The 27,244-nt window shown below is 44.9% G+C and overlaps 2 protein-coding genes across 2 annotated transcripts in view; one reads left to right on the forward strand and one right to left on the reverse strand.

Moving 5' to 3' along the window:
* The window catches only part of abhd16a (abhydrolase domain containing 16A, phospholipase), a 33,945-nt gene extending 8,108 nt beyond the window's left edge, over positions 1–25,837 (forward strand). Inside the window, exons 8-21 of the mRNA XM_084335655.1 lie at positions 2,716–2,830; positions 3,266–3,367; positions 3,520–3,583; positions 6,457–6,506; positions 7,107–7,230; positions 8,208–8,312; positions 8,401–8,464; positions 8,630–8,686; positions 10,851–10,910; positions 11,027–11,103; positions 15,679–15,777; positions 24,564–24,610; positions 25,168–25,300; positions 25,333–25,837. Coding sequence (XP_084191781.1) covers positions 2,716–2,830; positions 3,266–3,367; positions 3,520–3,583; positions 6,457–6,506; positions 7,107–7,230; positions 8,208–8,312; positions 8,401–8,464; positions 8,630–8,686; positions 10,851–10,910; positions 11,027–11,103; positions 15,679–15,777; positions 24,564–24,610; positions 25,168–25,251 — 1,048 coding nt within the window. The 3' untranslated portion in view covers positions 25,252–25,300; positions 25,333–25,837. The remainder of the gene's footprint in view (positions 1–2,715; positions 2,831–3,265; positions 3,368–3,519; positions 3,584–6,456; positions 6,507–7,106; positions 7,231–8,207; positions 8,313–8,400; positions 8,465–8,629; positions 8,687–10,850; positions 10,911–11,026; positions 11,104–15,678; positions 15,778–24,563; positions 24,611–25,167; positions 25,301–25,332) is intronic.
* A 103-nt stretch (positions 25,838–25,940) lies between these two features.
* The window catches only part of vars1 (valyl-tRNA synthetase 1), a 66,216-nt gene continuing 64,912 nt past the window's right edge, over positions 25,941–27,244 (reverse strand). The window contains exons 28-29 of the mRNA XM_084337021.1: positions 26,237–26,386; positions 25,941–26,135 (exon numbers count right to left, since the gene is read on the reverse strand). Coding sequence (XP_084193147.1) covers positions 26,067–26,135; positions 26,237–26,386 — 219 coding nt within the window. The 3' untranslated portion in view covers positions 25,941–26,066. The remainder of the gene's footprint in view (positions 26,136–26,236; positions 26,387–27,244) is intronic.

The raw sequence follows: 27,244 nt of genomic DNA on the forward strand, positions 1-27,244 counted from the left end.
ATCTTCCATTTACTTAGGTATGTATTTTTAGGAGACATTTCTGAAAATATGGCTAGGGCTTAAGAGGTTAAAACAAAAACAAAAAATCAACCATGGTGGTACTATATTATATTACTATCAGACTCTATGAATTGTATATCGCTGCTGTCTTGGGGAAACCTTGTATATATCTAAAATGTAATCTCTTAAGGAATAAGCAATGCGTTCATCAGATACGTGTAAATTCAAGTTGTCTATGGCACTTCACTGTGGACTGGAGAATACTGTCGTGGTTTTGATGTTTTCATAGGAGCTTGTTGTTAGTAGAGCTGCCGCGGTATAGATTATTTCTTTACCGCACAAATTAGTGAAGCAATTCAAACCATCACAGTAACCGCCATAAAATAAATCCCCCAAAGAATCCTAGACCCATTATCTCTCTTTATCCATGAAGCATAGATCAGAATGATGGCTTTTCTACAGTCTGGAAGGGCATTTTTCACCCCTCCATTTACAATGCAAAACGCACATACTGTATGCACTGACCTGTTGCAGAGATCTCTCCATGGTCCTGATTGCAGAGAAAATACTCAGTTAAAACAAATATCTGTATATGTGTGGACAGGGGCATTGGTCATGATGATAACGTGCCAAAAAACACGATTCAAATTTACTGGCCAAATGTAAACGGCCATATCATATAATACACGTGCCGTCATAGACACATGCATGAAAACATGGTTAGGCTGCAAAACATTAGTGTATGTTACATATTTGGTTGTAAATGCTTTGGTTTGATTTTAATTGACCCATCTCAAAACCTGCCCCTTTTTCTTGATCCTCCAATCACAACTGTGGATTCCCTCGGACAAACTTAGCTACTGTATGTAGTCACTGGCCATTTCCAAACTTATAGCAGTCTAAATATTCCACCAAGAAACAAAAAGGCTTAGCAATCTCAGCCTTCTTGTTAACAAAATATTCACTGAAAAATCATGTAGCCTACTTCATGCAAGGATTTATCCACTGCAGTCGCAATGTCTGCACTCGACTAAATGAAGCAGGGTTTCCGCTAGCAGTTGTTTTAAAGTGACCTGGCAGACGATACAGGACACAGCCACCCAGCATCCTGGTTACTGTCTGGCAGACGATACAGGACACAGCCACCCAGCACACACACTGTTGTCTGGTTACTGTCTGGCAGACGATACAGGACACAGCCACCCAGCACACACACTGTTGTCTCCTGGTTACTGTCTGGCAGACGATACAGGACACAGCCACCCAGCACACACACTGTTGTCTCCTGGTTACTGTCTGGCAGACGATACAGGACACAGCCACCCAGCACACACACTGTTGTCTCCTGGTTACTGTCTGGCAGACGATACAGGACACAGCCACCCAGCACACACACACTGTTGTCAAAAATAAGCAAAGATTTCTGGAGGCTTCTGTCTGTTTCAGACCCAAGGGATAACATACAGCCGATATCTTGCAGACCAAATGAAGCTGTGTGAGACTGTTTAGAGTTTTGGAGTATGTGTGAGATTATGTGAAAAATAATCAAACGTTTATAAAAAATTAAATAAATAAATGTGTGACATGCCCCTTAGATATGGATGAACCCCCCAGGGCGGCTACGTGGCGTAGTGGGCAAGGCACTCGCCACGAAATGCTGGAGACGCTGGGCTTGCCTGTTCGAGCCCAGCGCTCCACATTTGCTTTCAGTTTAGCTGGTCGTTCATACTAATACACATTGGCCGTATTAGGGGGTGGGAAACTGAGGGGTGGGGATTGGGCGTTGTGGACAGCGACTCCTACGGGTCGGTTGGTGCGCCTGCGCAGTAGAATCAGGAAGTGTCGGGGGCAGCGTGAGCCTCCCACGCGTTACTCCTCGCCACTGAGAGATCGAGCTGCGCAGGTGAAAAGATGCGACTGCTGTTACCTCAAGTACCGGAGGGGACTTGTGCTATGTATGACTTAGTCCACATTGCAGCCGGCTTGTGGGAGGCAAGAAACAGCGTCCGTGACAGGGGAGGGTTGAATTGGATGATACGAAATTGGGATGGGAGAAAAAATAGAAAATGGGAGAAAAAGTGGATCAAAAAAAAAAAAGATATGGATGACCCCCCCCTATTCAAAGAGATAGGGGTCTGGTCTTGTTAGTCCCCGTTATCAAGATGGCGGCAGAGTGAGATGACCTCTCCGTAGAGACGGACTTTGCCGTTAGTAAGCAAGTAAACATTTTGTTTACTGGCCTAAATATTACATCCAGTGTTAGTCATAGATTGGCACTTAGGTAAGAGGCTGCTCACCTGATGTAAGAAGGCATGCGATAAAAAAAGAAAAGAAAAAAAACTCCTGCTGTGTCAACACAACTAAGCCACTACAAAACATTATTTTTAAATTGGCAATGATCCGTTTTTAATTTCTGTGCTGAGTTTTGAATGGGTTCCAGGGGCCCTGAAGCCATTGATCCTGCTCAGCACTTTGAAGGACTGTGACGGCTTACACTTCCAGGGGGGGGGGGGGGGGGGGGGGGGGGGGGATTACAAGATTTTATGTGACAGCAGTGATGTACTGCTTATGTTGTAGTATATTTCCGCTTTAGGCCTGCACCTTATTTCACCCCTTACTTTTATCCCCTCTGTCCCTCCTCTGGTAAACACAGATACCAGTAATCTGTTGGTTCTCTACCCACTCTTATCTCTCTCTCTCTCTCTCTCTCTCTAGTTTTCTGATCGCCCACTCGTTTGGGAGGAGGATGCTGTACCCAGGCTCTGTTGGGCTACTGCACAAAGCCATGAAGCCCATGTTGCAGCAAGGCCAGGCTCGGCTGATAGAGGAGGTGAGTCATGCTGGTGTCGCTGAGGTGTGAAGCTTCTGAAACGTATTAACTGTGTCTTTACACAGCATCTGCATGAGGCAAGTCAGGCTTTTTTGAAGCAATGGGCCTATCTCAAACCCTGCTCTCTTTTCTTGATGATCCAATCACAATTGTTGCTTGGAGGGAAGCACCAGTTGTGATTGGACGGTCAAGAAAAGAGAGCAGGGTTTGAGATGGGTCCATTGATTTTGTTGTTGGGAATCCTGGCTATTTTACTAGTTGCTAGAGTGAGTAATCATCGGTCTCTGCTCACAGCCTACATAACCTCACACTTACATATACATACACATAAACCACAGGTTGCATTTAATATTGGACAAATAGACAGATACCCAGATATACACACACACACACAAGTGGCTAACTGCCCCAGTTCTTGCTTCCCATCTGTTGTAGTTTGATGGCCAGAGAAACAAGCTTGTGGCGTGTGACGGCAATGAGATTGACACCATGTTTGTGGATCGTAGGAGGGATGGAGGACAGAGCGGACAGACACTGGTAAATATGAATATCCATGTTGATTTTATTATATCTTTTGATTTGATTGTATCTTTTATGTTATATTTTGTGCTATGTTTTTAATGTGTAGGTGTGACTTGACCTCCAGAACTTTAGTGTGTTCTGAGCTACATTGTTGCGTTGTGTCATAGGTGGTCTGCTGTGAGGGGAACGCTGGTTTCTATGAGGTGGGCTGTATGAATACTCCACTAGAAGGTGAGGAAATTAAATGTCTCAAACCCTGTCTTCTTTTTTGATCCTCCAATCACAACCTCGGACCACAGTTGTGATAGGACGATCAATGAAAGGTGGTGGTGCTTGAGATAGGTAAATTGAACTATACCTCATAGATGCTCGTAGAATCCACATGAATTACAGTGACTGTTACTAGGACTGGGCCTTATGATCACAATATTTGGCAGTATTAGTCTTCTGTGTATGCTGAAACTAAAAGTGTCATGTCACTACCATGTGTCATGTTACCATTCTGATTGACACCATTCTGATTGACAAAGCTAAAAGCAATTGGTTTTGATAGTCTATCAGTGAGCTGGATGCAATCCTACCTGGAGGGGAGGGAACAGATGGTGAAGGTAAACGGCACCCTATCCCCCCCCCTCACAGTGAGCTGTGGTGTTCCACAAGGAAGCATACTAGGACCGCTACTCTTCCTAATTTATGCAAATTACATGTCGTCAGCTTGTGACTGCAACTTGTTCCTGTTTGCGGACGACTCAGCCCTGCTGGTCTCTGACAAGAACAAGTTACAGGTTGAAAAAACCCTCAGCTTGGAACTAGGCAAAATCTGCATATGGCTCGCTGATAACAAACTATCATTACACTTGGGCAAAACAGAGTCCATTCTCTTCGGTTCAAATAACAAACTCAGCAAGACCGACGGCTTCTCAGTTACAGTGGGTGACAATATTGTCACAAGGAAAGATGAAATTACCTACCTGGGTTCCATCCTAGAGGCAAATCTTTCCTGTGACAAAATGGCATCCAATGTAATAAAAAAAAGTCAACCAACGAACTCGATTTTTGTACCGGATCTCCTCTCTGGTAAACAAGAATACCCTGAAGACTCTGGCAGGAGCACTCATTCAAGGGTACTACGACTATGCTTGCACCTCATGGTACCAAAGCACCTCAAAGGCGCTAAAAACAAAAATTACAAACATCTCAAAACAAACTGGTCAGACTACTGCTTGACCTTACTCCTAGAACCCACCTCACCCCTGCCCACTTTGACAACCTAGGATGGCTTAGAGTAGATGACAGAGTACAGCAACTTGCAATGGGCCTGATCTACAAGATACACTACACGACCAAGGTGCCCATGTACATGTCAAAATACTTCCCAAAGGTCAGTGAATACCACGATCACAACACCAGAGGGAGCTCCACAAATCATGTTAAACCCAGATTCGGCTCAAACAAGGGACTAAACACGTTTCGCAAATTATGCCACATCAATGTGGAACGCCCTACCCAAAGCTGTAAAGGAATGTGAATCACTACCAACTTTCAAAACCACTCTCAAAGAACACCTACGGGAGACTGCAATTCTAAACTGGCCCCTGTAAATGTCCTAACCCAACCCCCTCCAATGTACAGTAAATGACCAAGTATGGTTGTCAATATTCCAATGTACAGTTTTGCTTGTACAGTTGTACAGTGTCCCCCACCCACCCCTCCTACCCAACCACCTCCAATGTACAGTCACCCCCCACCCACCCAACCCCACCTACCAACCTCCTCCAATGTACAGTTTCTACGTCAAATGTATATACTCTCTTTTCTGGACTCTTTTTGTATCACAAACAGTACTGTATTTGCAAATCTGGTATGTCATAAATGTATAGATGTAGCAGTACTGTCTATCTGTATGTCGTGTATGACATAAATGTCATGATGAATTGAAAATGGGGGACCCTGATGTAAACAAGACGAAAGTCTTTCTCTGGTCTGCATCCCCTTAACAATTGTATGTATTGAGCTGCAATCTGTTAATAACGTTTTCAATCAATCAATCAAACTACATATTGGACCATGAGAGGTTCCACCTATTGGTGACATCACATAGGCAATTCAGATGTCAGGGAAGTACAGAGACGCTCTCCTTCACCAGGGGAAGAAGGTGACAAAGGCACTCTGGTGACAATCTGTATAGTCAAAGTCACAAATAACTATCTGTATAGTCAAAGTCACAAATAACTATCTGTATAGTCAAAGTCACATATCAACCTGTATAGTCAAAGTCACAAATAACTATCTGTATAGTCAAAGTCACAAATAACTATCTGTATAGTCAAAGTCACATATCAATCTGTATAGTCAAAGTCACAAATAACTATCTGTATAGTCAAAGTCACAAATAACTATCTGTATAGTCAAAGTCACATATCAACCTGTATAGTAAAGTCACAAATAACTATCTGTATAGTCAAAGTCACATATCAACCTGTATAGTAAAGTCACAAATAACTATCTGTATAGTCAAAGTCACAAATAACAATCTGTATAGTAAAGTCACAAATAACAATCTGTATAGTAAAGTCACAAATATCAACCTGTATAGTAAAGTCACAAATAACAATCTGTATAGTCAAAGTCACAAATAACAACCTGTATAGGTTGTCATAGTCAAAGTTTAGGTGATTCTCATATCTTTACTTGAATAAAAAATTGCCACAGTTCTCTATGTTGTGATTGACTCATGACCCAAGAGACCTTGAAGCCCATTGGAAATCCAATGTGGAACTTCATAAATACTGTATATGGGTGTTTGTCTGAAAATTATTTATGGGTTGTTTGTGAGGGGTTGACGCTTGTGGAGGTACGGGGTTCTTCATCCGACAGCGGAGATATATAAAGATATATACGAATATTTAGAGATGTTTATTTAATAAATGGAGTTTATGAATTGTATGGCATAAATAATAATAATAATAATAATAATAATAATAATAATAATAATAATAATAATAATATTATTAAAAAAAAATTATATATATATATATGAGTGGAAGGAATAAAAGTGAATTATTATTTCATATAATGATGTCCATATAAACCCTGTGTTGTAGGTGGCTACTCAGTACTGGGCTGGAACCACCCAGGCTTTGCAGGCAGTACGGTAAGTAATACTGTCCCCATCGTGGATTACATTTACATCTTATGGCAGTAAACCCAAGTCTGTGCTCTTCTGTATCCAGTATACTTAAAAGAACACGCCACCATTGAATGGAAGCAGACATGACCGGTTAGCCTATGCATTGTCCAACTAACACCTCTCCCGAAGGCTAACCGGTCATGTCCGCTTCCATTCATTGTGCTAAGCTAGGCTAACATGCAGCCAGATAGCTTTCTACTGAACTCACAGAGAGGAAACTGGTATCTATCTTCTTGTTTCTCTCTGGAGAAGACGATAAGCACATTTCCCCAAATGTTGGCGTGTTCCTTTAAGCAGGCTTGTGGAAGCCGACGGCATGTGGGAATTCTTGCTCTGCTGCCTGTCAGAAACGAACAGTGTTGTAAAAAAATAAATAAAAAACCACGAATGATGTTTTTTTATGTTATCAAAGTAGCCTTGTTGGAGTAGGATAGTTTCTTAAACCCTTTCACCCCAGAGTGCGTAGTTGACGTACGTTCTTTTCGGGTGGAGAAAGTGTTGGAACAGCCGCAGACTGGTGTGAAATTCTTTGTGTGTCAATATTTCTGAACCCTCCTCTCCCAGGGTGTACCGTTCCCCCAGAATGAGGCCAACGCCATGGACGTAGTGATCCAGTTTGCAGTTCACAAGCTGGGCTTCCAGCTCAGTGACATCATCGTGTATGCCTGGTCCATAGGAGGCTTTACAGGTATATATATATTATAGATGCTACTTTGACACCATAGCTTGGAAAAAAACTACAAAAACTGAGACATATTATGTTCTCTGGGGGTGTAACGATAAACAAATGTTCAGGTTCGATACGAATTCCGATTTTGAGGTCAAGATTCGTTGTTCAACCCTTCAAATTTGGTCAATTCTTAATGAAAAACACCAAGCCCTTTGTTCAATGTCTTTACAAATAGCTTTATTACAACGATAATGACCTAGCTAAGCAGTCTCAAGCATATACTGTATGTGCATGATGATCTTTTTCAAATAATTAAGAAATAATAATAGTCTTTCAAGAGTCGACAATACAAGCTGTGGTACAGTTAATTTACCTTGCAAGCCTCCACTGAAACAGATTCGTCTTTGTTTTGTTGATAAAACAGATCCTGCATCATTGTTCTCAAGTGCAATCATTACCTCCACGGCGTCTGTGGTGCTTGGTGCATAGTTAAGACTTTCAGGAGGTGTGTGGTCTGAGAGCCTCCTCTACGGCCTCTGTGCTCTCCGTTTCGGCAGAAGTATAAATTAAGTAAAGGAACCATTTTGAACATGCCGTGTAGTTTGACCCAACAGTCGACCTTTCACAGAATGTTTGGAATCTTTCATCCAGCAAGGCAGCATGTAACCATGGCTAAACACACAAAAAATACACATCACACTGGAATTTACAAAATGTACAAAATTAATGTTGATACTGTGTTGCACATGAATTTATTCAAATTCTCGATTCTGTTACACCCCTCCCCCTGATATTCTGGCATATGCAATCATGTTACTGTAGAATGTTAAAGTATTTACAGTAAAATATTAGCAAATTTTGGTTGTACATCCCTCACGCTGACTCTGCTTATCTCCCTCTTCTCTTTCCTCACACACCTAATCTATTCCTCTGTCACTTTACCTCCACCCTACCCTTCTCTCTCTCTCTCTCACACCCCCTCTTCCCTCTCTCAGCCAGTTGGGCGGTGATGTCATACCCAGAGGTCCGCTCGATAGTGTTGGACGCCTCCTTCGATGACCTGCTGCCTCTGGCCCTCAAGGTCATGCCCGCCAGCTGGAGTGAGTCCCGTCGTAGGTCATATTCTAACGATCTGTTAATGGCAGTCGTTTTCAGGGACTGAAATGAGATTATGTTTGTTTTTGCCAGGACCGTTGGTACAACACACAGTCAGACAGTACATGAACCTCAACAACGCGGACCAGCTGTGCAAGTGAGTGGAACACACGGTCAGGATTCCTAACGACACAAACCGTACCGCTACCAGGCACACAAGTCAAGTGAATGAAATCGATCACACCATTGGAACATCACACAGTGTATTGGAACTGCAGTTGGCTATGTGCTGATGATGACACAGGTGCTCTTCTTCTCCCAGATACCAGGGACCAGTGCTTCTGATCAGAAGAACCCAAGATGAGATCATCACGACTACGTAAGTCACATCACATGTTCTCTCCACCATGGGGGGGGGGGTGACAATGGCTCGGGAGGTAGAGCAGTCGTCTGATAATCCGGAGGTTCCCGGTTCGATCAGCAGGTTCCTCCCGGGCAGCGTGTCGGAAGTGCCCTTGAGCAAGACACTTAACCCCTAACTGCTCCCGGTGAACAGGTTGGCACCTTGCATGGTCGCCTCCACCGTCGGTGTGTGAATGTGTGAGTGAATGGGTGAAATGTGAGGAACAAATTGTAAAACGCTTTGGATTCACCCATTCACTCACACATTCACAGACAGTGGAGGCGACCATGCAAGGTGCCAACCTCCTCACCGGGAGCAGTTAGGAGTTAAGTGTCTTGCTCAAGGTGCCAACCTCCTCACCGGGAGCAGTTAGGAGTTAAGTGTCTTGCTCAAGGACACTTCGACATGTTGCCGGGAGGAGTCGGAATCAATTACCTTCCCATTACCAGACAACCACTCTACCTACTGAGCCACTGTCGCTCCACCATTTAGAAGCGTGTGACTGGTAGACTAGAGATGTGCACGAGTAAATAATTACTCCAGCACTTGTTTTGTTTCCACCTACTAGTGAAATACTATTTGCATGTTGAATTTTTTTTTTGTCTCTGATGGAACAGGAACAAAAACATTTGCGCTAAAATACCTCACGTGAATCTTGCAGTTACAATAGAATGTATGTGGTTGCGCTGAGGATTTCTACTGTACCCTTTCTGTTGAAGACGTCAACAGACGACTTTCTTGGGCTGCAGCATAGCAACATTCTCCAGCGGCATCGTCATCGAGACATTTCTATTAGAGTGCCCTGTGGCTACTCTAAATGCCACCCCTAGAGACTGCAATCAGAGACACTCTATTGCCTGGTGGTATGAGGTACATACCGGTACATACCGGCACAAAGGACTCACAGACGGCGCAAGAAGAAAATAAGATACAGTAATACAGGAAAGCTGAAGTCCAAACATAAAGAAATAAGCCTTCTTCTCATGATTCCCTTTGACAGGAAGACACTGTACGATGGTAGCCTGTTCTTGCTTAAAATATGTAAATAAAATACTTATCGCGACAAGAAAAAAACACATCGGACATACAGTAAAAGATACTAACATGTTCTGTTTCTTGAGAGGTTGGCTGCATCGTATCGAGCAGGGTTTGACATTAATTGGGGGGAATCCTCCAATCATGATACCTTGCTTTAGCCTGGTGTCGGTCCGATATCCCATACCAGTATCTGTATAGTTACAACCCTAGTTACCCTATTGATATCCCATACCAGTATCTGTATAGTTACAACCCTAGTTACCCTATTGATATCCCATACCAGTATCTGTATAGTTACAACCCTAGTTACCCTATTGATATCCCATACCAGTATCTGTATAGTTACAACCCTAGTTACCCTATTGATATCCCATACCAGTATCTGTATAGTTACAACCCTAGTTACCCTGTTGATATCCCATACCAGTATCTGTATAGTTACAACCCTAGTTACCCTATTGATATCCCATACCAGTATCTGTATAGTTACAACCCTAGTTACCCTATTGATATCCCATACCAGTATCTGTATAGTTACAACCCTAGTTACCCTATTGATATCCCATACCAGTATCTGTATAGTTACAACCCTAGTTACCCTGTTGATATCCCATACCAGTATCTGTATAGTTACAACCCTAGTTACCCTGTTGATATCCCATACCAGTATCTGTATAGTTACAACCCTAGTTACCCTATTGATATCCCATACCAGTATCTGTATAGTTACAACCCTAGTTACCCTATTGATATCCCATACCAGTATCTGTATAGTTACAACCCTAGTTACCCTGTTGATATCCCATACCAGTATCTGTATAGTTACAACCCTAGTTACCCTGTTGATATCCCATACCAGTATCTGTATAGTTACAACCCTAGTTACCCTATTGATATCCCATACCAGTATCTGTATAGTTACAACCCTAGTTACCCTGTTGATATCCCATACCAGTATCTGTATAGTTACAACCCTAGTTACCCTATTGATATCCCATACCAGTATCTGTATAGTTACAACCCTAGTTACCCTGTTGATATCCCATACCAGTATCTGCACTGTACAACCCTACTGGTATTATATTATGTTGTTGTGTTGCAGTCCGGAGGACGTCATGTCTAACAGAGGCAACGACCTCCTGCTCAAGCTGCTCCAGTTCAGGTCTGTTCTCCCCCACCACCACATTTGATCAATATCACCATCAATATACTTGGAAATCTGATACGAGTCCAAATACGGGTATACACGCAGTATATCTGATGTAATCTTCTCTCCAGGTACCCCAAGGTCATGACGGATGATGGAATCAGAGCCGTACGACAGTGGCTAGGAGCCGCCAATCACATAGAAGAAGGTAGGAATGTGTATGTACAGACAGGTGACGCATTTTATGGAAAAATCTGAATAAATGAATGAAACAATGAATGAAACAACAAATGCAGATGCTTCCATACAGCATGATATAATTAAGCAGTTATGCTGTGGGGGGCATTTCCTGGCATGATTTGGGTCCTTAGAGGGCAGGGTCACTGCAAATCAATACAAAGTTATTTCTTTATCTTTGTCCTTTGATGTAACATTTCTGTCCTAATGGGCACGAGGGGTCTCTGAATGGTTTTGATGAGTATGAAAATAATTATTTGCTATGGCCTTCAGTCGCCAGATCTCAACCCAGTTAAACACCTATGGGAGATTGTGGACCAACATGTTAAGACATGAGACAATGGTCTCCACCACCATCCTCAAATGAGTTGGAATATATGAATATAATTTGGAAGAATGTAGAGTAGAGTTCCACTACTTGCAGAATCTACGCCACAGTGCATTGAAGCTGGTCTGGTGGCTCATGGTGGTCCAACACTTTACTAAAGCCACGTTTGCACCAGGGGCGGATTTAGGATTGTAGGAGATACGGGGCTTAGCCCAGATAGGAATTTTTTTACTTCGATACCACCACCTTAAAGCGGACAAAAGGCACTAGAGAACACTTAAATTCACACTAGGGATGTCCGATATTATCGGCCGATATCGGCATTAAAATGTGATATCGGAAAATATCGGTATCGGTTTAAATCTTTAATTTTTTTTTACATTTCTATAACCTTTATTTACCCAGGGAAGCAAGTAAGAACAAATTCTGATTTTATTTATTGTCAAAAGTATGCATAATGTTGTGTTAATTCCACAACAAGAGATATGTAATGTTAATTACCTGAAATTATTCCATTTTTTGGGGGGGTGAAACCCTGCATATATCGGTATCGGTTGATATCGGTATCGGAAATTAAGAGTTGGACAATATCGGTATCGGTAAAAAAGCCAATATCGAGCATCCCTAATTCACACCCTTTAATTAATGAAGCAAATAATAATAATAATTAATAATAATAATAATAATTTTCATGTAACAATGATTAACCCTTTAATCGCCAAGGACGACTTAACACGCCATTCTCCGCCATGCGTAATCTGCCAATGATGTCGTACAGCGTCTTTGAGATCAATATTTCAAAAATCTGTCATGGCAATCATATTTCACCCACGGAGACTTGAGATCTCCTGTAGATCTCCTCTCAACTCTCCAACGGTTCAAGACCGCCATCTGGTGGCCGATCGGCGAATCGCCAAAACCGGAAGTGCCGCGCCGGAAGTGGTGCTCGCCCATATTTCGTCCGGGCACTCGCTATCGTTAGCGGGACTCCATCTTGATACACTGGACATCGATCAGTTGCAAATAACTCGATAAACAACTAGATTTGGACGTATATAGGATTATACAACCTGGAAACATCCCATAATAGGGAACTTTCTGCTCCATGCTGATCGCCCAACGCTACGAGGAAGCTGCGGTGAGTTTCAGCGTGTTTGATTATTATTAAACATACACACTGCTCCGATCAACATATCACCCATACTAAATAAATTATTTAACGTCAGCCACGGACTTATAACCCCCCCCCTCTGGTCACCAGCAGATGATGAGGCATGACGTGTAGGACCTTGTACAATTGACATTTTTTATCTGACGTCAATCGGTATCAAACTACATTTGATGATCTAATATATGTATTTAGGGCTATAACTCACGTTCTGCAGAATGCTGCAGAAAACGATAAAAACATATTTATACTTTAGACCGTATTTTAGTATGAATATGTGAATGAAAAAGTAGAACGTTGCTACATCCTAAACGATAGATACTTGACGTTGAATGGGCCATAGTAATGTCAATTTACCAATACAATTTAAAAAGTTATAGCCCTGCAAAGAAGGGGAACATCTCCATAGACAAATAGAGCTGGCAGAGGACGGTATAAGGCCTGACATAAGCGTGGCAGTGAAAGGGTTAATTGTCCAAAAAAAGAAAAATATATATATATATATATTTTTTTTTAAAGTAGATTCAGGCCTTTTCAGAAAACATTCGGGGCTTGAGCCCAAGTAGCCACCCCCTAGCCCCGCCCCTGGTTTGCACGGCAGGAACTAGAGACTTGTTGAGGAACAGGGACCAGGGTCTAAGCAGAAGTTCCCAAAGCTGAACATGAATGATTGAGTACTCGCAGCATTTCATTTCAACCAACATTTCCAGAAATTCACAGCACAAACTGAGCTATACATTAAAAACATTCCCCCCCCAGTGACCCCTTTAGTTTCATCAATATAGTGCGGTCAGAACAGTCCTAAGTTTGTAGCTTAAGTATTTAATGAGACATTTAACCTCCATTTCGCCAATGTCATCTGCTTTCAACCAGGAAATGTGAAATGCGTATTATATATTAAAGGGATACATCTAGTGATCTATGCACAAAAGCGATTCATTTTTCCATTATTCTCTTAGTTACAATTAGATTGTATGAACTGAGCAGGTGAAATGTTTGCAGCTCAAGCATTTAAGGTTCGCTATTCCCTACGGGCAGAGAAGATTACACTACAGCCCTGCAACGTGAAATGCATATTATATATTAACTGATAAATCTAGTGATCTATGCACAAAAGCAATTATTCCCCCCCCCCCCCCAGTAAATCTCTTAGGTACAATGAGATTGTATGAACTAAAGCAGGTGACATTTTTGCAGCTCAAGTATTTAAATAGTTATTACTAGGCCATTCGGGCACAGCCTCGTTTGGAAATACGGTCATCTGGACTCTGTGAGTTGCCAGTGCATTGAGCGGTCTGTTGCAAGTTCATGTTCACAGGGTTCGCACAAGGTCCTTAAAGTGTTAGATTTTTTTACCAAAAGAACTCTAGGCCTGGAATTCCTTGAAAACAGCAATTCTTTTTTTACAAGGTGCTTAAAAAGTCATTGAAATTCAAATCAACCATTCACATTGAACATTTTGTTCTGAATCTGAATTGTTCTTATTTAAAGTGTAACAAATTGTCGGGGGGGGGCAGGTGGCGCACGGAGATTATGTTCGTCACCAACACCTGTTCGAATCCAGCTCCCGGCGTTGCTATCAGCTTGGCTGGCCTCTCACACTGATACAATTGGCTGTATCAGGGGGTGGGAAAGCTGAAGGGTGGGTCCTGGGCGTTGTGGACAGCGACCCCTACAGTTCGGTCGGGGCGCCTGCTCAGCGAGGGTTGGATCTGAGGAGAGATAGTGTGGCCTCCCACACGCTACACTCTCCCCGGTGAGAACCTGCGCGGCCAGGTTGGCCTGCCCCAGGCTGCACATGCGTCGGAGGAAAGCATGTGACAGTCTCCGGTCTCCCGGACCAACAGTAGGGGAAAGTACGCAACAACCAGGAAGGGTGGGATGGGAGAAAAATCGGGAAAAAGGAGGGGAAGAAAGATAATATAAAAAAAAAAAATCTGAAATTGGTTTTAAGCCATACATATTGGATTTGATTTTTATTTCTATAAAAACAGCATTTAAAAGTACCCTTTTAAAATGAAAAATGGTGCTTGGAAAAGTACTTGAATTTCATATTGCAATGTCTGTGGGAACCCTGTGTTCAATGCTAGGACCAATATATGTCAAGAGAGGGAACATTGGTATGCAGGGAACATTGGTCTGTTCATTTAACCATGATCATGAAGATCTCAGAGAAAATTGAGACACTGAATGCCTAGAGACCTTTTCCACACGTCGGCGGACTATTTTGCCTAATCCTCCCAGGTCTTTACACCACGGTGCAAACGCAGAGAACAGTGGGCGGAAGGAACTTAAGTTCTGTGAAATGTAGTTCCTGGCTATTAAAGTTCCAGGTAGTTTAGGTGCAAATGCAGCTTAACCCTTTCAGCAGTGTTGCGTTGCTGATATCAAAGCTGGTTGCACGCTGTTTTAATGACGCCACGTTCTTAGTAGTAGTAAGTACTTACTACTTGGCGCATCAGTCGAGTGCAGCGCATTCCTGTGTGCACGTGCTTCTGCTCAGAGCCGGTTGCACGGCGTGCAACCCTGTCCCATGAGCAACACACCTCTGCCTTTCAGTACCATACTACCAAAATTTGGTTAACCCTTTCACTGCGACAATACAGAAGGTTAACCCTTTCACTGCCACACTACAGGTTAACCATTTCTTTTTTTTTTTAAACTTTTTTAAACGTTTATCGCTTTTTCTGGTCAAGCATGACCGACAGAAACAGGTTGAATGGGATGTAGAGTAGGGGAAGACACTCTGAGAAAATACGGCGGGTCCGGGAATCGAACTCGTGTACCCCAGATCCGTGGCGAGCACGGTTGTCCCCGACGCAGAAATAGCGCCGAGATACGCGGTGAGCTACGGGAGCTCGCCCAGGTTAACCATTTCACTACCACACTAACAGTAATGAAAGGGTTAAGACACTGTTGGTTTTTCCTTTAATTTGTCACTCATCTGTACAGGTATGTGCACGTCTATCTGGTTTGAAGCATCTTTTGAGCTGAAAAACGCTCAGTTGTGTGTGTGCGTGCGTGTAATGCTGATGGGTCTTTCTCTGCAGCGTCTGTGTACAGTAGCTACGAGGTGGATGATGACTGGTGTGTGTCTGTACTGCAGTCCTACCAGACAGACAGAGACGTCTCCTTCCCATGGAGTGTTGGTAAGACAGACTCCTTCACGTTAAACCTGCAAATACTTGTAGCACCTACTTTCTACTGCCACATATTATATATCACATAAATAATATATTAATATATCATCTGCATATACACGGTTTTACTCATGAGGGGATGTCGATGAAGAGGAGAGAACTGATGTTCTTTAAGCATTAAAGTCTCGAGACGACTAAGGTCAGAATTGTACATCTTTATGACATCATCATTTGTTCTCTACGGTCTCTGGCTTTGTTTGGACCGTCTCAGACCACCGGTGTTGTGAGGTGTGAGGTCAGACTGGGTCCTATTCCCCGTACCTGGTTCAACTAAGTAGATCAAAAGTCCCATTAGCCAGATTAAATTAACCCGATGTTTGAAACCAGGCTTTCCCTGTTCCTCGAACGCCGATTCAGTCTCGTTAATTCGAACCAGACTTGATACTCAGGATAATTGCGCGCGGCCGCCTCACCTGAAAAGACAGGTGAACCTCATGTTCATCACCCTCTTGTTCATCATCAGATAACAGTGTTTGAACAGATAAATGCATTTTCTCATTCATTCATCAAAACGTCAAAGGCTTGCAATTGCTCATTCATCTCAAGTCACGTCATCAAATCCGTCAAACAGCGCATCTCCTCAGACATTTTAATCCCAGTTACAATATCACAATAACGTGTGAGTAACAGTGATACAATTCAACGATCCACATATTCAGATTGTCGTAATTCACATCCACAATCCACGCATAAAGACGCTTCAATTTATGCTTGAATGAAACACAATCCGGGCACTCCGTTAACACTGAGTGCCAGCCACGCGTTGTCGTTAGTTCATGCCGACCGTTGAGTGCCGCCAACGCTATATAGCGTTTGTTTGTCTTTTTTTTTTTTTATTGACGATTTGAATTCATATTTCATCAATCGAGCCTCAGGTTAGTGTTGCAGACTCTCTCTGAGCTCAATTGGGAAGATACCGCCCCCTATCGTCTCTCCCTGTGTAACTGCACCCCATTACTTTAGACTGATGGGGGGGGGGGGGGGGGGGGGCGGGCCAGTTTCCTCATTTTACTTTTCAGTCAAGCCAACTGAAGAATCCATTGTGATCGCCGGCCCGGAAAACGCGTGGATTATGTATTTACAGTACCCAACGCTGAATCAATAAACGCGATCGATATTTGGAATGGCGATCAGGAATGGCGAATTTATTTGACCAGTCTTAGGATAATCAGAGCCGTTTTCACAGAGATATCAGCGTTTGCCCTATGTGTGTGTGGCTGTGATCGCTGGCCAGGAAATGAGAGAATCGATATTTCAGCCCGCTTCTATAGCGTGCATAAGTACACATACTATCGATAATCTAGCGTTTATTTGAAAACGATTCATAAATAGGCTGAAAAATTACAACGTTTGTGTATGCCAGAATATTCCAGTAAATGCCGATTATCACGGAATCTTTATATTTTCCTTAAACGAGGGCTTTTCAAAATGCTATAAAACGGAAATGAAGCGATTAAAAAAAAAACAATCCGTTTCGACAATGTTGACTGCAAACAAGTCATTGATAAGCGACGGGCAGATTAGACACATAGCCGTAATTTAAGACAGAGATTATGCGTTCACAACGCTATCATTGAAGTGGGTGGTGGCATTCAACAGGGTTTTACCATGTTAACACTTTCTTCGCCAGGCTTATGTACATCATTATACCCCTCTGCCAGCTCTATTTGTCTATGGAGAAGTTCCCCTTCTTTGCAGGGCTATAACGTTTTAAATTGTATTGCTAAATTGACATTACTATGGCCCATTCAACGTCAATTATCTATCGTTCAGGACGTAGGAACGTTATACTTTTTCATTTACATATTCATACTAAAATACGGTCTAAAGTATAAATGTTTTTATCGTTTCTGCAGCTTTCTCCAGAACGTGATTTATAGCCCTAAATGCATTATATTGATGATCAAATAGTTTGATAGCGATCTGCGCGAGATAAAAAATTTCAAATGGACGTGCTTCTAGAAGTTACTACTTATCATCTGATGTTGACCGGATGGGGGGGGGGGGGTCGTTTATAATTCCGTGGCCAACGTTAGATGATTCATCTAGTGTGGGTGATATGATCATTAGAGCAGTTTATATCGAACACGTTAAAAAAAAAACGCTGAAACTCACCGTAGCTTCCTCGTAGGGTTGGGCGATGAGCGTGGAGCAAAAATATTCCTATTATGGGATGTTGAAATATACGATCCATCTCCAGGTTGTATAATAGTATATACGTCCAAATCATGTTGTTTATCGAGTTATTGGTAACGGATTGCTATCCGTTGTGTCCAGCTCGAGTCCCGGGACTATTAGCGAGTGATCGGACCGAATTGGAATGAGCACCAGCTTCCGTTTCCGGTTTGGGCGATCCGCCGATCGGCCACCAGATGGCGCTCTTGAACCGTTGGAGAGTTGAGAGGGGATCAACAGTAGATCTCTAGTCTCCGGGGGAGAAATATGATTGTGATCACAGATTTTTGAAATATTGATCTCAATGACGTGTTACGGCGTCATTGACAGAATTAGCATGGCGGGGAATGACGAGTTTAGGCGTCCTTGGCAGAGAAAGTGTTAACCAGTGGCACTGGAAGTGTTAAGCAAATACATCCACAGTGGAGAATATGAAACGAATCAGAGCCAAACGCCCAATTTCATTCATTAAAAATATCCCTGCGGGATTCACATTTGCAATGCTCAGTTATTAAAATAACCACATAGTGTGTGTCGCGATTCGCGAGCGCCGTATCCGTATAACTATGACGTGCATTATTTACATTTCAAAAGCCCCCTCTAGAAAAACTAAGCACAAAAACATAATTCAGAATGGTATAATGGGATCTAGATTGTGAGGAAGGGAGCTGGCATTTCTTTTTGCGAGGGCGTGGCCAGGTTATCCAGCTAACTGAACTAAACCCTGCGCTGGACCAGGTTCAAACTTTCTCATCTGTTGCCATAGTGATTTAGACAATCGCGCTTCGGGGAACCGACAGTTATATAGCGTACTGGTCTCGCTCTTCGCCATACCGAGATATATCCTCATCTCCAGTACCTACTGTACTTCATTAACAAAAACAATGTACCCATGCACTTGACCAGGCCCCGCCCCAGTGTCCCCCTATAAGACACCGGACATGGTCATACTCGCCCTTCCTCGTTTTTGTTTCCATCATGGACGATGCAGTGCACTCCATGAACTAGTTGTTCTAGGAAATTGAACAATGTTGGGTTTTCGCTGGAGATTCGCCAGCCCCTGGAATCTTCTCGGCACATTCTAACAGTGCATCGGGCCTGTCCTGGGTTTCCTCGTCTTCTGACAGCGGATCGAGGGACGTCGCGCGGCGGCTAGCTGTAGTGGCTAGGTCGCGCCCAGGTAGGGCCTGCGCCACCAGGCGTCAATGCTGGCATTTGTGATACTGCTCGTCCCATGAGACAACAGAGTTGTGTATTGGCACAAGGGGCAGGATATCTGGGTAAACGTTGTCGTTTTTCCCGGCTATCCTGGAGCGCGCGGCTAATGCTATGCTACGATGCTGGGTTACTGTTCTTTTGATTCCCCGCTGAGGGCTGTCTTTTTAAAAAGGTCTTCCCTCTTAACCATTCATGCTGACGGTCAATCGGTGTCTACTGGTGGGAGTTTTGACGGGGTCTTGTTTACCTTTTTCATGGGTGAATGGGCTGAGGCCTAGGGCTGGTGTGCTTTTTGTGAATCTATGAATCGTGTGCAGGACTGGTGTTTCTCTGGTCTGCATCCCCTTAACATTGTGTGTGTGGGCTAGGTTGCTGGTTGCAACCACCACTGGTGCTCCGTGCTTGTGAAGCAGGTGGCATCAGTCCTTTGCCTCTGGCATGTTGGAACGGTGCCCCGCCCGGCCGACGCCATGAGGTGAGTCGGCCCGGCAGGTGGCTGGTGGGCTGTTAAGCCTATACCGCCACGGTATAGAATTAGCAGCGATTAGTAAAATAGTTCGAATTGCTGTTTTCTGTCAAAAATGGTGTCTGGTAGCGGGGCCTTGAAGGCCAGCCGACGTCGAAACATCACGCGAGGTTGTTGACGTTATTAGCTTTGACCTAGCCGCAAGCTATAACCGCAGGGAGGGCTAGGATGCTGTCAACGCTTGTTTACAGACATCTTGGTTGGATCAGTCTCCCTTTGAGGGGGTGAGGTTTTTTCCCTCCTCAGGGCTCCCCTCTCCGCAGAGGGACTTTGGTCTTTCCGCAGGAGCGCGGGCGGTATTTGACCTAGGCCCCACACCGCCTCACACCGCGCAGCCAGAGGTGAGCACGGCCTCGCCAGCGGCCATGTTTCCCCCGCCTGAGGTACCCTGGTCACAACGTCAAGCTGTCCGTGATGCGCCTGCTCGGTATGATGGCATCTGCTCATTCCGTGGTCCCTCTTGGCCTCCTTCACCTCATGAGGATACAGAGGTGGTTTTCCAGTATGGAAATAGACCCGGTGAGAGGCAAGTGGAAGCGGCTAAGGTTCCCATGTCAGTACTGGGGCCTGGGGCCCTCACCAGCGGGGTCCCCATGGGAAGCAGGCTGTCACACGTCACGGTCTTCACCGATGCCTCCCTCACTGGGGGAGGGACGCGTCGGGCCAACGCAGTAGGGGGCAGCTGGCAAGACCATGCTGCCCGGTCTGCGCTACATTCAATGTGTTGGAATTGAAGGCAGTCCTTCTGGTCCTCAAACGGTGTTTTGATCAGGACGGACAACACGACGTCAGCGTCGTACATCGACAGACAGGGAGTACGCTCCCCCCGTCTGCACCGGGCGGCGGTCGGCTGGCTATGGGCGTTTCTCCATCTGCACAGCCTGAGGGCTCTCCACATCCCCGGCAGGGTGAATGTGGGTGCAGGTGTGATGTCGCAGGGCGGTCCTCACCCTGACGAGTGGGGATTACGTCCATACACAGTCGGGCAGGTCTGGGACCGATTCCGTGGCCGTCCGGGATTCTGTACGCTGTACGTCGGGAGCGCGGGACTTGGTCCTGGTCGTGCCGGGGCTCAGCTGTGTGGTCCCCGGCCCTGATTCAGCTCTTGGTGGCCCCGCCGTGGCCTGTTCCGTGGTCTCCGCGGGCCCTCTCTCAGGCACGCGGAACTCTGTTCTGCTTTCCTGTTCTGGGGCAGCCTCTAGGCTTGGCTGCTGTCGGTGTGAATCTGCTGGGGATGCGTCTTGGCTATTCTGTGGTTAACGCTATCCGGCACGCGCGTGCTCCGTCCTCTACCGCGGCTTACGCGGGTAGGTGGCGTATTTCCAAGAGTGGTGTAGAGTGGGGGGCTTGGACCCGGTGTCCTGCCCCCTGGACGCTGTCCTTTCTCCTTCAGTCTATTTTGGGTAGACTGTCGGCTTCGACGGTGAGGGTATATGCCGCGGCTATATCCTCTTGTCATGTGGGGTTTGAGGGCGTTACGTTGTTCAGCCACCCTCTTGTGAAAGAGTTTCCTGCTTGGCGCTCGGTGTCTTAACCCGGTGGAACGTTCTCTGTCTCCGAGTTGGGACCTCCAACTGGTCCTCGGCCGGTTGTCTGAGGCCCCGTTTGAGCCTCTTGAGCAGGCGTCTTTGGAACAGCTGTTAAGACTGCATTCCTGCCGGCCATCACCTCTGCTAAGCGCGTGGGTGAGCTGTGTGCTCTCTCGGTGCGGCCTGAGGGCTTGTCTATTCGTGTCAATAGCGGTGCGACTCTGAGGCCTACTCCAGTCTTCGTGCCAATAAATATCCTGAGCTCTTTTCGCTCCAGAGATATTGTGGTTCAGGCGTTTCATCCGCCTCCTCACGCTGGTGAGTTAGAGGAGAGCCTTCACCTGTCGTGTCTCGTCCGGGCTTTGGGTGTTTACCTCAGTCGGACTCAGGACTTCAGAGCTACCGATCAGCTCTTTGTTTGTTACGGTGGCTCTCGCGCTGGTACGGCACTGTCCAAACAGCGCCTGTCACATTGGTTGTGCGAGGGCATTGCCCTTTGCTACACGTTGGCTGGACTGGCCCCCCCCTGGGGGTGTCAGGGCGCACTCCAGGGCCTCTGCCGCCTTGTTAGGGGGGGGGCTCGGTGGAGGACATCTGTGCTGCGGCCTCCTGGTCCTCCCCGGGTCCCTTCATTAGGTTTTGCCTCATGGACATGACTGGGGGTTCCGTCTCTCAGGCGGTTCTGAGGTCTGGGACCTCCCCTGCGTCCCGCCCTTCGGTGGGTTAGCAGGGGTGTGTGGGTGTGTGCCACGGGGTGATGCGTCACACGTGGTCCCGCCTGTGCTGTGCGTTTTTAGGGGTCTCTAGTTCCCTCTTTTTTCGCACTTTGGTGGAGTTGACTGGCGCCCCCTCTTCACTAGGAAGGGCGGGTGGACGGGACTCCCCTCCCCCCTGGTGGTAGGGCTTGCGGGTCCTCAGGGGGTACATTTGTCGGGCCACGCGTCTGCTCTGCCCCATATCTCGGTATGGCGAAGAGCGAGACGAGTACGCTATATAACGAAAGGTTGACTATAACCTAGTTATATGAGTACTGGCTGAGCGTCTCGCTCTTAGTGCGCCCTGAGGTCCCTTGGTTGGGTTTTCTATATGGATGCACGATAATTATCGGGCCGATATCAGCTATTATGACGTCATCCCGATAAACCCGATAACGTTATTGATAGCTCCGATAATATATAATATATTTTTTGGTAAAAAAAAATTCGGTGTGGGTGAATTGGGATGAAGGGCGTTTGTTTTTACTGTAGGCTCCTCCCGTTTTGCCAGTACAGTGGTACGACTGATAGCGTGTGGTTTAGGAAGAGGGCGTTTTACACAAATCCAGCGCTCCCTTTCTTGGCTGTGACGTAGCCACGTAAGTTTCAGAGGCAGCGCGGATGTAAACAAAGATGGCGTCAGTAGTGTGGAATAGTTTCAGAGGAAAAAAGTTTGCTTGCTATTTGTAACAAATGCAATGCAGAAGTTCCACGAGGAGGGAAAAGGGCAACAACTTATAATACATCCAACCTAACAAGTCACCTGCAACATCACCACGATGGTGTGTTAAAAGCCTACGACGACGCGCAAGCAGCTAAAGCTTATTGCTCCGTAACAGAGCCGTTGAACGGCTCTGCTCCGTAGTAGCCAGGTTAATTTGCACCACCAAGCACTGTTTAAAAGCTAGCGGCTTGAGCCCTTGGGTCATTTGTCAAACTTCTTTAATTTAGCAAACGCCTGGTCAATAGGTACAAGCGCCGCGGGTTCCTTTGTAGCTGCTTTGGATTCACAGCAGCTTTAGCTGCTCGCGCGTCGTAGCGGTGGTGACTTGTTAGGTTGGATGTATTATAAGTTGTTGTGAATTTTCTGATTCAAATTATATTTATTTGGAAAAATAGTCACTTTATCAGTCAACTGTTGTCTTGGCTTTGTTTTGTTCATAGTAGTAACGCTCATGTCATGATAAATCTGGTTAGGTCAAAACTACAGGAATCTACATTTAAAAAAAAAGTTATAATACAATAAATATCGGGTATCGGTCTTGAGGAGCAGAAAGTTATCGGTATCGGGGTCAAAATAAATCAATATCGTGCACCCCTAGTTTTCTATGATGGAAACCTTTTCCCAAGGAAGGGCGAGTATGACCATGTCATATGACCAGTGTCTTATAGGGGGACACTGGGGCGGGGCCTGGTCAAGTGCATGGGTGCATTGTTTTTGTTAATGAATTACAGTAGGTACTGGAGATGAGGATATATCTCGGTATGGCGAAGAGCGAGATGCTCAGCCAGTACTCATAACTAGGTTATAGTCATAACCTTTCGGTCTAGTTTATGTCAAGTTATCCTGAAAATTATCCGGCTAACTCAGTTAGCCAGGTACGAGGAACAGGGCCCTGGTCATAGACCGACAGCACACATCACAACACCAGTGATGCTTCTGAAGAAGGTGGTCAATTGACCTCAAGCCCCGCCCTCTTTCCTTGATCCGCCAATCACCACCATGTGATTGGAGGATCAGGAAAAGGGGGCTGGGCCTGAGACGTAATTTCAAGTAAAGACTAGATTAACCTTTTCCAAGTTTCAGAAGACCTTCCTCATGGTTTGCATCATCTTTTTAAACAACACAAGATTTAAAGACGAAACTAAAAGAACAGTCTCCTCCAGGCTGCTCCTCATCTCCATCTCCCCTTTGTGGCTGAAGGCAATTGAATTGACCTATCTCAAACTCCGCCCTCCAATCACAACTGCAACTCCTCGGACGGGAGCTCAAAATAGGTAAATTAAATAATCAGTAAGGCGACGTGTCCAATTTTCAGAGCCGGCTTCTTTTTTTTGTAATTCGTTTAAATGAAAAACGCTGCACTGTTTGAGACTTCCAGACAGCTTTTGAGAGCGGAGCTCATTTTGAACGCTGATCGCTAGAGGTTGAACACATACTTAAAAACTTTTAGCAAAAGGTTTTCAATAGTTGCTTAGCAACAAACAGCTGCAGTCAGGCCAGCGATCCGAGGCACTTCCCCACTGCCGACTGAAAGTGGCTTCCTTTGGACACTCGCACCAAATCACAGCTTTTTGCCTCCATTCACATGCTGCGTTCCCTTTCATGGAGTGCAGGGTCCATATTCACAAAGCCTCTCATAGTGGGAGACTGATGCAGTCGGCCTCCAGGCTGCTCCTGGTCCCTGACCCCAGAGCAGCACCACGTGAAGATCTGCCCAGGGATTCCCTATATCCCATACCACTCAGTGCGTGTATAGAAGTGCTCTTGCTTTGTATTATGTGGTCAATCACACACTGTGGTTTCTGCAGGGGAGGACATGACGCTAGAGGGAAGGCGACAGCTGGCTCTTTTCCTGGTAAGACATTTCATTCTCTCTCCTCGTTTGACATTAAGAGGACGACAGCCACCCGTGTTCTTTTATCTAATCTCTCAAAAGGCTGGCTTTTTACTTTCCCTCTCCTTTCATCTGCACAACGTCTTCATTTCCCCATCTCCAGCAAGCCCCATTTTCTTGTTAAAGCTTGGCTTGCCTTCCCCTTCCTTTCACTTGCCATACAAAATCACAAGCCATTCAGACATCATTAACACAGAGGAACATTGTGCCGGTTGCCATAGTAACAGGTTCACCTGTGCCCCTCAGGTTGACTGGTGTAGTACATTTGGCCACGCTCAGCTTATTGGAGTCATTCAAGGAGAGTGCCATCAATTACAGCTAATGCTGTGTTTTGTCTCTCTCCCCTCCCTGGGCCTGTTGAATTAGACTTCTATTCACCCCAATGTAAATACTATATGTAGATGGGGACGTTTGTAAGGCACAAAGCCAGACGCAGACACAATCATGAGCTGCCCTTTTTGTACGCTGCAGTCCTCTATACTACCACATAATATCTCCTCTCTCTCTCTATCTCAAAGGCACGGAAATACCTGCGGAACTTTGAGACATCGCACTGTACTCCTCTCCCCTTCTCGGAGTTCCACACACCCTGGAAGCTGTGAGGACATGCATGGAAGGATGCGGGGCGGGGCGGGGCTTATGGTCAGCCAGGTGTGGGCGGGGCGGGGCTTATGGTCAGCCAGGTGTGGGGGGGGCGTAGTGCGAATGTAGTGTTGTTTGAGAGTCTTGCAAGGGTAGATGGGTTGGAACGGTGTGGTCAAACTGGCCTACTCTTCACAGGCAGAATACAGTATGTGTGACACAACGTTACACCCAGGTTAGTTTAGAGCCACTCTTTAGTGTTTGATAATGGAAAGGAAAAAAGAAAAGATGTTTTTAGCGAATGCACGCAAGCCATCTCTCACTCACTCCTCCCTTCAGCTCTCATTGGTTGAATTTGTAAAAATGTACATCCCTGTAAGACTGAACTATTCCCGCAATGCACATCATGAATAGAACATTGGCTTGATGGTCTCAGGTTAGAGAAATATATACTAATATACTTTTACAAATGCAGCCAACATGTTTGGTTTAGTTCTTTTTTTTTCTCTCTCTTCTGTGGACACTGTCTTTATGAACAAAAGCTGTATCATGAAATGATGCTCTTAAAATGTTATTAAATATGCTGAATAAAATGTTGGAAAAAGGGATTGAAGTCATGATCTTTATCTGAATCCTGAATGAAGTAAATGTACTCTGGGAGGGGGGGGGGGGTGGGCTTAGAACAACATGTCACTGACTGGAGACAATGGTCTAATATAAGATTTATTCAGTTCCTTCACTCCTAAAAGGACCCATTGTGAACATTTACAATACATACACAACAAAAGGAATAGGGGCTATTACAAGAACTCCTGACAGATTGTAGAAGGTGGGGTTACATCATTTTCTTGAAGTTGTCTATGGCTTCTTTCACTTTTTCTAGTTCGATCTGATTCTGACGTAGCTGTAGAGAAGGAAGAGAAGATCATTATAATTGACTCTTGTCACATCCAAAGTTGATGATCCTGAAAGGGAAAAAAACCTGCTCCTCCCTCAATTTCTCACCTTCTCTGCATCCTGCTCCTGCACTTTGACGGGCACCTTCTCCTTGTAGTCTCCCTTTGCCATCTTCTCAGTCAGTTTCTCCATCTGTTTCTCCAGCTCCCCTTTCTTTGTCGTCAACTTGGTCACTTCCTTCTCCACATCAATGAGACCCTGTAGAGAAGAACAGATGAAAGAAGATGGGTTGACAAGGAGAGAGGGAGGCGGTGCAGCATGGACGGTCAGAACTATCACATTAGAGTGTTTCAGGAAACACACTGAGGCAGAAGGGGAGATAGAGAGAGGAGTTCTGGTAGGAACATTCATAGAGAGGAGTTCTGGTAGGAACATTCATAAAGAGAGGAGTTCTGGTAGGAACATTCATAGAGAGAGGAGTTCTGGTAGGAACATTCATAGAGAGAGGAGTTCTGGTAGAAACATTCATAGAGAGAGGAGTTCTGGTAGAAACATTCATAGAGAGAGGAGTTCTGGTAGGAACATTCATAGAGAGAGGAGTTCTGGTAGGAACATTCATAGAGAGAGGAGTTCTGGTAGAAACATTCATAAAGAGAGGGCAGAGTTCTGGTAGAAACATTCATAGAGAGAGGAGTTCTGGTAGGAACATTCATAGAGAGAGGAGTTCTGGTAGGAACATTCATAGAGAGAGGAGTTCTGGTAGGAACATTCATAGAGAGAGGAGTTCTGGTAGGAACATTCATAAAGAGAGGAGTTCTGGTAGGAACATTCATAGAGAGAGGAGTTCTGGTAGAAACATTCATAGAGAGAGGAGTTCTGGTAGGAACATTCATAGAGAGAGGAGTTCTGGTAGGAACATTCATAGAGAGAGGAGTTCTGGTAGAAACATTCATAGAGAGGAGTTCTGGTAGGAACATTCATAGAGAGAGGAGTTCTGGTAGGAACATTCATAAAGAGAGGAGTTCTGGTAGGAACATTCATAGAGAGGAGTGCTGGTAGGAACATTCATAGAGAGAGGAGTTCTGGTAGGAACATTCATAGAGAGAGGAGTTCTGG

This window comes from Notolepis coatsorum (genome assembly GCF_963971535.1).
Source record: "Notolepis coatsorum genome assembly, chromosome: 19".
NCBI classification, from domain to species: domain Eukaryota; kingdom Metazoa; phylum Chordata; class Actinopteri; order Aulopiformes; family Paralepididae; genus Notolepis; species Notolepis coatsorum.